At 39.1% G+C, this 12,772-nt stretch overlaps 1 protein-coding gene and 1 non-coding gene across 2 annotated transcripts; both read right to left on the bottom strand.

Moving 5' to 3' along the window:
• Positions 1-369: 369 nt before the first annotated feature.
• On the bottom strand, positions 370-476 carry LOC111822472 (U6 spliceosomal RNA). Its single transcript, XR_002825721.1, has one exon. It is a non-coding gene; the product is annotated as a U6 spliceosomal RNA (small nuclear RNA).
• A 5,380-nt stretch (positions 477-5,856) lies between these two features.
• LOC101343134 (putative olfactory receptor 2B8) lies at positions 5,857-6,792 on the bottom strand. The gene is given in 1 exon segment (XM_012558661.1): positions 5,857-6,792. A coding segment is annotated over 1 exon segment (936 nt).
• Positions 6,793-12,772: the final 5,980 nt, after the last annotated feature.

The raw sequence follows: 12,772 nt of genomic DNA on the forward strand, positions 1-12,772 counted from the left end.
ATCTCCAACATTTATTATTTTGTGTTTTTTGGATTAATGTTAGCCTTGTTGGGGTGAGATGGTATCTCATTGTAGTTTTGATTTGCATTTCTCTAAGGGCTAATGATCGTGAGCATTTCCTCATGTGTCTGTTAGCTGCTTGAATGTCTTCTTTGGTGAAGTGCCTGTTCATATTCTTTGCCCATTTTTTAATTGAGTTATTAGTCTTTTTGTTGTTGAGGTTTTGCAGTATCTTGTAGATTTTAGAGATTAGACACCAATCGGATTTGCTGTAGCAAAAAAATTTTTCCCAGTCTGTAGGTTGTCTTTTTACTCTTTTGGTGAAGTCTTTTGATGAGCTTAAAAAGTGTTTGATTTTTAGGAGCTCCCAAAAATATGGAACACTTCATGAACTTGCATGTCATCCTTGCACAGGGGCCATGCTAATCTTCTATGTATCATTTCAATTTTAGTATATGTGCTGCCGAGAAAAGCACTGTATAGAGATTCTTGAGTGTTGATTTCATATGTAAATACTGTGGATACTGTGACACTGTTAGGGATGTCGACAGAATCTTGATTACATGTATACTTTGCCTTAGCTGTCATTTCCAGCTTGCTAAATGCTATATCTGTTGCAAGACCACTCTGTCTCAAGGCCCAGGAGGATGTAGAAACCATATATACAGATTATGCATATACATATATAGTAAATGTATATATAACCCCATTGCTGTTGAGTCAATTCCAACTCATAGCCACCCTACAGGACAGAGTAGAACTGCCCCACAGAGTTTCCAAGGACCGCCTGGTGGATTTGATTGCTGACCTTTTGGTTAACAGCTGTAGCTTTTAACCACTACACTACCAGGGTTTCCAAATATATATATTTAATTATATTACATAATATATAATATGTGTTGTTAGCTGCTGTGGAGTCAGCCCCGATTCATCGTGACCTCATGCACAACTAGAAGAAAATATGCCCAATCTTGGTCAATCCTATGATCAGCTGTAGATAGAACCATTGTGATCCATAGGATTTTTGTTGGATGATTTTCGGAAGTAGTTCAACATCATGATATACAAGTGGTGACTGTCCATGAGTGCGTTGGCTGAGAATCGAACCTGGGACTCCCACATAGACATTGAGAATTCTACCAGTGAACCACCAATGCCCCATATAATATGTAGAGTAAAATATAAAGTTGAATGAGTTCTCAGCAAAATTTCTGCTACAGATATTAACATTCAAAAATCCCATAAAGGCAAGAACTGAATTTTCCAGATTAAAAATATGGTATCCTTTGAAATGGTGGTGTGGCTGTTGAACTATACCTTGGGTTTCAGGTTACTTATTGTTGCATAATAAACCACCCAAACTTAATGGCTCAGAAATATCAGCAACCATTTATTTTGTGCATTTCATGATTATTTATTTAGAAAATTCAAAAGAATAAAATGAAAAATTTAGGGTATTATGGACAATGTTTAAAGCGTGTGCTAAATGCAAATAAACACACTTTTTCATTAGTATAGTGAAATTAAAAGTTTTAAAGATTCTAGTTACAATAAAAAGGATTAAAAATATATCAAGAAACAAGGTTTATCTTAATAGGAATATGCAAAACTTTTCTGATAAACATATAACAAAGGAAATAAATGATGAATCATATCCACATCCAAAATGGATAGAATACTGCAAAGCTGCCAATTTTCCAGGAATTGTTTTATAGATTTATACAATTCCAATTTAAATCTAAGATTTGTTTTTTTAGAAATTGTCAAAATTATTTCTAAGACACACCCACAACTGCAAAATATAGAAATAAGGGAGATCTAATATTGGGTCACTATGAGTCGGAATCAACTCAATGGCAACAGGTGTGTGTGTGTGTGTGTGTGTGTGTGTGTGTGTGTGTGTGTGTGTGTAATCTGCCAATTAGGGAGCTCTGGTGGTGCAGTGGCTAAGAGCTCAACAGCTAACTGAAAGGTCTGAGGTTCGAACCACCAGGTGTTCTGCGGGAGAAAGATGTGACAGTCTGTTTCTGTAAAGATTACAGCCTTGGAAATCCTGTGGGTAGTTCTCCTCTGTCCTATAGAATCACTATGAGTTGAAATTGATTTGATGGCAACGGGTTTTAATCTGCCCTTTTTTTTTTTTTTTCTGAATTCAATTTCTACCCAGAGAAACTTCCAGTATTACAACTTGAGGCTTGAATTTTTTCTTCAGTTCTTTCAGTTTGAGAAATGCCAGTTGTGTTCTTCCCTTTTGGTTTTTTATGTCTAAGTCTTTGCACATTTCATCATAATACTTTATCTTGTTAGCAGCAGTCAAGAAATCAAACAATGTATTGCATCAGGCAAATTTGCAGCAAAAGACCTCTTTAAAGTTTTAAAAAGCAAAGTTGTCACTTTGATGATTAAGATGTGCCTGGCTCAAATTATGCTCTTTTCAATTGCTTCATATGAATGAGAAAGTTGAATAATGAAAAAGGAAGATAGAAGAAGAATTAGTGCATTAGGACTGTGGTGTTGTAAAGAATATTGAATATACCTGGACTGCCAAATGAAGGAACAAATCAGTCTTTGAAGAAATACCACTAGAATGTTTCTCAGAAGCAAGGACGGCAACACTTTGACTTTCTTACTTGGATGTGTCATCAGGAAAGATCAGTCAATAGAAAAGAACATCATGTTTGGTAAAGTAGAGGGCCAACGAAAACCAGGGAAACCCTATAAGATGTATTGACACAATTGCTACGCAATGGACTCAAACATACTAACGATCATGAAGGTGGCACAGGACTAAGCAACATTTCATTCTGTTATACAACATTCTGTTATGGCAACTAACAACAACAACAAAATCTGCCAAATTTTTGAATTTATACTAAAGCTATAAAACTTACATCAGTGAGATTCTGGCAAATGAGAAAAAGGAGATAATCTAAAGTTCAGAAACAGATATATATGGAAAATAAAGGATATTTGAATAAATGCTATTCCAAAACTTGACACACAAAAAGGATAATTCGCTCCTCACAATGTACACCAAATCAGATTGACTAAAGAGATATTTATTTTCAAAAAATAACCAAATGAAGTAGGTATGTACATTTTTTTTAACTCTCTTTTGAGAGGTTTCTAACCATTAAAGAAGGAAATCATTATGAAACAGACCAATAAAGGTGACCACATAAACATTAAATCCAAAATTCATAATAAATAAAAAGAAAATATAGTGGGAAAAAATAGTTGCTACATATTTGATGGACAGTGGTTTATTATCTTTAATATAAAAAAGTCAGTATGAATAGGAATAGTTCAACATGAAGATACGCAAAGAACATAAACAGATATTTCCTAAAAGAACAAGCATTTGCACTGCCTACACACGTCCCATAAGTAGATGAAAAAATATTTCAACCTATGTAGGAATAAAACTGAAATAATAAAAATGACATAGTTTTTGGCCTATCAAATGTTCCCTGTAGGTGATGATGCTATAAATTCAGCAAATTTGTGGCCAAATTACATATATTCTCTGTAGTACAATTTATCAAATATGTTTTGAAAAAAATTACACTTCCTTTAATGTCTTATAATGATATGATGAGCAATACCTGCAAAAAAAATCTATGCACAATAATTTTCATAACCCAATTAATTATAACATGCTTTTTCAAAAGTTTAAAAGTCCAACAACAGAGTACTGTTGAAAATTACAATTCCTCTATACAAGAGAATTCTATGCAGCCAAAAATGTATCTTTTAGAATAATATTTAATATCCCTTGAAAAGGCTAAAATGTTAGTATGCTTACTAGTTTCAATGGTTTCATAATTTTATTGTGCCTGTGCCTTTATGGCATATACTTAGATGGGTTTTTGCAAGTAGAAATGGAATAATGTCCTCAAATGGAGATGTAAATAAGAAAAACCTGTAAAGCTTTTTGTTTTTTTTTTTTTTGCTTCCAAAATTCCTCCTTTACTGAATAGAGATGCTAATAATGCAGAATATTTGTGTGAACCAGAGAAAAAGGAAAAGGCAAATCCAGCTATCTGAAAATCAACATCCATCTGTTTCTGATCTAGTACTCTCTTTATAACGCCAATGCATTGAGAGATCTGCTTTGATCCTTTTCCCCACTGGCAGTAATGATTACCCTGATTCACCCACCAAATCTGGTCAGGTCTAGCTTGGGACCTAAAGCAGATACTTTCCATAACTGGCTAAGGTTGGGGGAGTAACTTAGAACTCTGAAATCTGATGGGCACTAACTGACTAGAGTAGGATTTAGCTTGGACTCTGGGCCTGAAGGAACGAATAATTTTATAATAATGTACTAAGATGATATTAGAAGCCTCAGTTCATAGGAGGACTTTGTTGACTGGTGGGTATCAATTTAGGGTGACCTAGGTGTTTTGCAAAGGGACTCCAATGTCATTATCTGAAGGTCTCTCTTTTGAGTTGATTGGTTTCCTTAGGGAAATTCACTAATCTCCTGCCTGGGGAGTATAAGCCTGGATGTCAGATGTGGTAAGGGGGACAGAAGTCTCGCCCTTCAGTTCATCAACTTTCACTTAATTCCTGTCTTCACTATGATATGTCTCATCCTGCTCTCAGCTATGTCTTATGAACCTGAGTAAACCTTTAGCCTTTGCTGAGGTGGAGGAAGAGGCCTCATCTGGCAGCATAGGGTAAGAGGAGGGATCTAGAGGATCTGACTGCTCCTTTTAAGAACTTCACCTAATCCTCCTGATTTCAGGCTACCTCATACCCCACTTCAGAGGTACCTAAGGCCTCCCATCTCTGATCCTTTACAGAGTTCTATGGTGAAAGTCAGGCTTTTTTCTTGATGACTGAGCTCTGCAGGCATAAGTTTCTGCTCTCTGAGGTTATCATTCATCCATTGCCTTTTCAGCTTCCAAATCTGTGTTGATATCTCCTATCACCAATAGACTCCTTTCTCATTCTTTGTTTTTGCAGATTTGTACCTCTTTTTCCTTTACTGTCATTTTTAATAGAGTTTCGGCATGAAGAGAAGATAAATGTATTTGTTCAACACATCATGTTTAACCAAAAGTTCTAAAATGATTTCCTAACTGATTCAACAAATATTTAAGATCTTGACAATGTACTGCTGAGGATATAGCAATAAACAACAAAGGCACTGTCTCTATCTTTCTGCAGCTCATGTGCAGTCTAGCAGGAATCACAGTCAATACACAAGTAATTCCACAGGTGCGGCGTTGGATCTGCCTTGCAAAATTGTCACTGGAAGCTGAGCAGGGAAACTGGACTTCACTGTGCAGGGCAGCATTACGGAAGAGGTCACAGAAGTTCTCAAAGAGTTCCAAAAGCTCATCTGATGTATTCTCAAATACAGCAATCACCTCTGTTGTCACCATATTGTACACGACAAAGAAAGATGCCTGCGCTGATCCTTCGGCATTCCAAGCGGTAAATGACATTTTGGTTTTGGATTCTTCGAGGTTTGATGGTGGAAACATGATGATCCATTATCACATCTCTGTCCAGTCCCGACTCAAAGGGAGGGGGCGAGAGGCCCCTGGGCCGCTTCGGTACGCGCCCCCACCCCCGGCCCCGCCCCCGCCATGCCGCCGGACCCCAGCTGTGTAAAGCTTTTTAAAAATAATAATACAGATGCTCTGGGAATACTGAGTCTGCATCTCTGGAGCTTGTACTGAATCCATAAACTTAGATTTTGAACTTTCATTTTCCTAAAAGAATTAGGTAAGGAAATGCCCTTGAGAGTTGTAAGGGGAAATTTTGGATGACATGTGGAGGACATATACATTTTAAGGGCTCTGTCATTCAAAGTCCTTCCATTGAAGTGCCCTTCCCCCCCAGTCATCTGGAGTCATAGTCCTTCCAAAGCACCTTCTTAAATGCACCTTTCATATCCTTGTTCCACAGAGTACACATGAGAGGATTGATCATGAGTATAATTGTGGTGTAGAAGAGAGATATGAACTCTCCCTGATCATGAGAGTAGTTTTTGCTGGACTGGAGATAAGCATAGATGGCTGTGCCATAGAACAGGGAAAACACTATGAGGTGGGATCCACAAGTCCCAAACGCCTTTCTCTGCCCTGCTGCTGACTTTATGCATAAGCCGGCTCTGACAATCTGACCATAGGAGAACATGGTTAATACAATAGGTATAAGAAGAATGTTGACACTGACAAAGAAGAGCTCAGATTCATTCATAGTGATGTCAACACAGGCAAGTTTGAAGAATGGAGGAACCTCACATAATAAGTGGTCTAATTTATTTCTCCTACAAAATGGTAAAAGGAAGATGAGCACTGTCTGCAATAAGGAGTTGGCAAAACAAATGCGCCATGAAGCAGAAGCCACTAGGGCACAGAGATGGGGGTTCATGATGACTGTGTAGTGGAGGGAACCACAAACAGCTGCATAATGGTCAAATGCCATAACCCCTAAGGGAATGCATTTTGTAGATTCCAAACCAAGAGAGATATACAGCTGAACTACACAACCACTACAGGAAATAGATTGGTCTGTTCCCTGAGATTGACTGTGGCTGTGGGACAATGTTGGTACTGTAACACAGGTCAAGAAACTTAGGTTGGTGAGAAAAAAGGACATAGAGGTATGAAGATTGGGGCACAGGTGGGACAATAAAATGGTGGTTGTGTTTCCCAGCAAAGTGAAGATACAGAAGATAAAAAGAACCACATAGAGGACTAGCTCCAGTTGAGGCCTGTCAGAGAAAGCCAATAAGACAAATCCAGTGAAAGAACTTCCATTTTTCTATTCCATCCTTTGTCAACATTTGTTTCCTGTCGAGGCAAAGAACTTTAGCAAATTTAAAAAGGAATAATAAAAAAAAAAGAGGAGTGTGAACCCAGAATATTTGAAGATCTATCCTGAAGTACAATGCTGTCAGTGATAGGATAATATCCATACACCTATAAGGAAGATGAGTTAATATGACTATTATTCAAATTTACGCACCAAACCAGAATGCCAAAGATGAAGAAATTGAAGATTTTTACCAACTTCTGCAGTCTGAAATTGATTAAACATGTAATCAAGATGCATTGATAATTACTGGTGATTGGAAAATGAAAGTTGGAAACAAAGAAGAAGGATTAATAGTTGGAAAATATAGCCTTAGTGATAGAAACAATGCCAGAGGTCACATGATAGAATTTTGCAAGACTAATGACATATTCGTTGGAAATACCTTTTTTCAACAACATAAATGGTGACTACGCATGTGGACCTCGCTGGATGGAATACACAGAAATCAAATCGACTACATCTGGGGAAAGAGACGATGAAGAAGTTCAATATCATCAGTCAAAACAAGACCAGGGGCCTACTGCAGAAAAGAACATCAATTGCTTATATGCAAGCTCAAGTTGAAGCTGAAGAAAATTAAAACAAGCCCATGAGAGCCAAAGTACCACCTTAAGTATATCCCACCTGAATTCAGAGACCCTCTCAAGAACTGATTTGATGCATTAAACACTAATGATGGAAGACCAGATGAGTTGCAGGATGGCATCAAGGACATCATACATGAAGAAAGCAAAAGGTCATTAAAAAGACAGGAAAGAAAGAAAAGACCAAGATGGATGTCAGAAGAGACTCTGAAACTTGCTCTTGAACTAAAGAGTAAAAGGAAAGCTAAAGCAAAAGGAAGAAATGATGAAGTAAAAGAGCTGAACAGAAGATTTCAAAGGGCTGCTCAAGAAGACAAAGTATTATAATGAAAAGTGAAAAGACCTGGAGTTAGATAAGCAAAAGGGAAGAACATGCTCGACATTTCTCAAGCTGAAAGAACTGAAGAAAAAATTCAATCCCGGAGTTGCAATATTGAAGGATTCTATGGGCAGTATGCAACCCTGATGGTGCAGTGGTTAAGAGCTCTGCTGCTAACCAAAAGATCGGCAGCTCCTTGGGAAACCTATGGGGCGGTTCTACTCTGTCCTGTAGGGTCGCTGAGAGTCAGAATTGACTTGACAGCAATGGGTTTGTTTTTTGTTTTTTGTTTTTTTTGTTTTATGGGCAATATATTGAACGACACAGAAAGCATCAAAAGAGGATGGAAGGAATATACAGAGTCATTGTACCAAAAAGAATTGGTTAGCATTAATTTCAAGAGGTAGCATATGATTAAGAACTGATGGTGTTGAAGAAAGAAGTTCAAGCTGCACTGAAGGCATTATAGAAAAACAAGGCTCCAGTAATTAAAGGAATACCAACTGAGATGTTTAAAAAAATAAAAGCAACACTGGAGGTGCTCACTTGTCTATGCCAAGAAATTTGGAAGACAGCTACCTGGCCAACTGACTGGAAGAGATTCATATTTATGCCCAGAAAACAGAGTTTGAGACAAAGGCTTAAGCACAAGCACTTCAGTGGGAGGTGATACAGAATCAGGAGTAAAAGAGGGTGAGCAAAGGAGGGAGGAAAAGTGAGCAGCCAAGGATGCATTATTGAGTTTGCCACCAATATGAAGTGATTGGGTGTTTGATCCCAACTGTTCAACTGAATTTGAAGCTATGACTACCTTCCGGCCACTCTGGGTTCCCCATTGCAAAGAACCAGCTGGCAAAGAAAAGAGTTATTACACTGGAGGAGGAGAACTGACCTTGATTACCATAAGGATCTATGGTTATTGCTACATAAGAGGTTGTTGTTGTTGTTAGCTGCCATCTAGTTGGCACCTATTCATGGTGACCCCATGCACATAGGGATGTGTACACCTAAAATATGTCTTAGGATCATCTAACCCAAGAGAAGAAAGAGGAAAAAATGTATCCATCATCCCCCATCCCCCACTGGTCAAATTTTCACTCCATGGGGTGTTCACTGTCCCACACTTACACGTTGTAAATATATGAGCACCAAGCAGGTTCCTGTGATGCCACCTATGAGAGATGCCTTGATGCAAGAAGTATAAGGTCCATGGCACAGGCCCAAGCTGAGGCATTGTCAAGTTGCACCTAAATAAACCTAGAGGTCACAAAACTAATCACAGCATTAGTGGCTGAAATAGAAATGTGAAGCCTCAATATTCTGAACTGGTACCCCAATACCTGAAACAGTCTACCCTTGTTATCATTAAGATTCCCTCATGTATAACCAGTCACAGAGTCCCCTTCAAGGTGACTGCCGGCACAACCTCTACAAAATCTTACTGCAAAAGAATTAGTAAAAATACTATAATCTTACCGCTGCAGCTATTCAGACGCTGTATACTCATAACAGATTTCATATCTCTTCAGCTGTCATTTGGCTAGCCTGTGTTGCTTGCCAGAGGAGGCGGTCCAGACATTTATCTTCAAGGGAGCTATGCCATTACTTGCCTTACTCTTGCAGGGCCATGGTTGCTATAATTCCACACTTATACTCTGAGTTCCAGATATACTCCTTCCTAACTTCATATGGAGGGCAGTGATGGTTCAGTGATAGAATTCTCACTATCCATGGACAAGACCCAGGTTTAATTCCTGGCCAATCCACCTCAAGCACAGCCACCACTAGTCTGTCAGTGGAGGTTTACATGCTGCTGTGATGCTGAGCAGGTTTTAGCGGAGCTTCCAAACTGAGACAGAAAGCCCTGGACATTACCTCCAAAAAATCAGCCAGTGAAAACTGTATGGGTCACAATGTCCCAATCCCTATGTGCATGGGGTCGCTGTGAATAGGGGGCCAACTAGATGGCAGCTACCAACAACAACAACATCCTATGTAGCAATAACCATAGATCCTCATGGTAATCAAGGTCAGTTATCCTCCTCCAGTATAATAAAGCTTTTCTTTGCCAGTTGGTTCTTTGGCATGAGGAACCCAGAGTGACCAGAAGGTAGTCACAGCTTCAAATTCAGATGAACAATTGTGTTCTCCGATGGATACATTCTCCTTCACCAAATCAGGACTTCAAATCTGGCAGAGATAGCGTTACAGGGATGAGAAGCACAAATACCAAAAGCGTATCACTGGGAGTAATGGTAAAATAAACCATTCCTACTTTTACCCTTGATTGATTGCAAAATGGTACAATTCTGTATCCTCCACTGAATCCATGCCTTTTGCAATGTAACCTTAAAGTGCTTCTCATCAAGAGATAGAGTCTTTTCCCACCGCTTGAGACTGAATTGGTCTTGTGACTTGCTTTGGACAATAAAACGCAGTGGAAGTGATATTGTGCCAGTTTTAAGCCCAGGCCTCAAGAGGTTTTAAATGTTTCTGCTCTCTCTCTTTCTTGGATACCTACTTCCAGCAAATGAACAAGTCCAGGCCACCCTGCTGGAGGACAATAAACCACACTGAGCCATCCCAATTATAGCCATCCTACACCAGTCAGGCCCAAATTGACCCATCAGCTCACAGCAAGCACATGAGTGTGTCCAAAGTGTCTACATGAGAACTACTCAGCTCAGCTTAGCACAAATTACTGACTCACATAATTATGAGTAAATAGATGGCTGATATCTTAAACCACTAAGTTTTAAGGTAGCTCATTACACAGAAAGAAGCCCTGGTGGCATAGTCGTTAAGGGCTCAGCTGCTAACTGAAAGGTTGGCAGTTTGAACCCACCAGCTGCTCCATGGAAGAAAGATGTGGCAGTCTGCTTTTGTAAAGATTACAGTCTTGGAAACCATGTGGGGCAGTTCTACCCTGTCCTATAGGGTTGCCATCAGTCAGAATCTACTCAATGGCAATGGGTTTGGTTTCTTTTTTGGTTGTTTATACAGAAAAAGCTAAGACACACCCTCTAGCTCCTGGACTCAAACATTATAGCAGTTGGGGACACAGCATCATATGTAGTAATTAGGGACACAGCACCATATACTGGCCATTTGTTTTATGCATATATAGCATCTTGGAATACAGCATCCCAAAACTTCTGAGAGTTAGCCCCAAACTGGTGATTAGCTTAGCCTCTGAGAGGCCATTCCACTGTTTTCTTCAGCTGGGTGATGGAGTATATGGCAAGACCAGTGAATTCTGTGATCATGTGCCCTTTGTCTCACCTCCTTTGCCACAAAATGGGTCTTGAATCTGAGGCACTGTTGAGAAAGCAGACATATGTAAGCTCTAAGATGGTGTTGTTCGCAGAGTGCTGCAGGCAGAGAAGACAAACCTCTATTTGCAGAATGGATCAATTCTATTAAGGAAGAAATAATTCATTTCTGAAAAGGTTATTTTTTTATTGTTGTAATATTTAATTTTTATTGTTTGGGAGCCTCTTGGGAGAAAGTGGGGAGGTCTGAAATAAACCTTCCTGGAAGCCTATGAACAACTTCCAGATCTTTAACTTCTTGATTCTCTCTGGGGAATTGTCTGCCAGGTGCATTATCCCTAGCATTGCAGTTGGGAAACCCACAAGAGGGATGAAACAATTATTACTAGAGTTGAGGAAGCTTGTTAAGCTTGGGTTCCCAGGGAAAGGAAATATACATTTAAATGTGGGGTGGCCTCTGCTCTCTCTAGTTCTTACTGCATCAATGTTCCAAGAATCATCCCATGTCTCATTCCTGTACAGGGGTAGAGTAACCTGTAAGCAAGGTATGCACTGGCTAACAGTAAGCAAGGTATACACTGGCTTAATTGTATTTACTTACTAATCCGCGGTGACCAATTTCACATGGCATTTGTGGTGAAAAACAGGTGAAACTGGTCACTACAGATGAGTAAGTAAGCACACGTAAACCCGCGCACACCTTGCTTATTGGGTAATCCATCCCTGCTCCTACACATTCTGGAAGACAAATTTTTCGCTTTTTTATTTTTCGCATTACCTCTGAGTGAGTCTTGGAAGTTAAAGTCTCCGCCCAGAAGGCTCCTCTTACGAATACTGGTAAGTGTCATGGGGAGTGAGTAGGCTTGTAGAAACAAGGAGAAAGCATATGTTTACTTAGACAAGCAAGACAAGTGCAAGCCCCACACAAGGTCACCAGACATTGCCTTACATAAATAACCAAAAAAACCAAACCCGCTGCCGTCTAGTCGATTTCAACTCATATCAACCCTATCGGACAGATTAGAACTGCCCTAAAGGGTTTCCAGGAAGCACCTGATGGATTCGATCTGCTGACCTTTTGGTTAGCAGTCATCGCTCTTAGCCACTACGCCACCAGGGTTTCCACCTTACATAAAGTAGATGCTTAATAACCATTTGTGGAATTAATTAATTGGAGATAAAGGTGTGAAATCCTAGATGCTCTGATGGATTAGTGAAAAGTGGGTTAGATTTCAAATCAAGAAATGTTCATTGAGATTATGGCTCTGGTAAAACTCAGTGTCTACATAATGGCAATATGTGACCTACATTATAGAATCATAAGGATTAACAAACTATGAAAACATTTAGTGCGACATAGATTACTTGATAATGGTAAATCTTGACTTCATATTTTTTCTATCTTGATGAAAGATTTATGTTTTTTTACACATTTATAGACTTTACTCAGCTGATTTCATGTACTTCTGATTGTTTCATCATATTTCCAGCAGTGAAAAAATTTTACCTTCTGGAAAATTGAAGGAGAGGGGTAATGACTTTACCTACTGCAGTCATCATTGCAACCACCGTGAGGCACTGATGTTTATGGTTTTGCACCCAAAGTTATCGTCACGTATCTCTACTCCTTCTAAATTTCTTGAGTGCCTACTATGTGGCAGCAGCTGTGCCAAGTGATGTGCTACAACTCTAACCTGTGTTTCCAGAGACCATATCAGCCTATCGGCCCAAGAGTGGTTATTAGCAACAGGCTGTTATCT

Source organism: Trichechus manatus, unplaced genomic scaffold, assembly GCF_000243295.1.
Source record: "Trichechus manatus latirostris isolate Lorelei unplaced genomic scaffold, TriManLat1.0 scaffold00180, whole genome shotgun sequence".
NCBI lineage: Eukaryota > Metazoa > Chordata > Mammalia > Sirenia > Trichechidae > Trichechus > Trichechus manatus.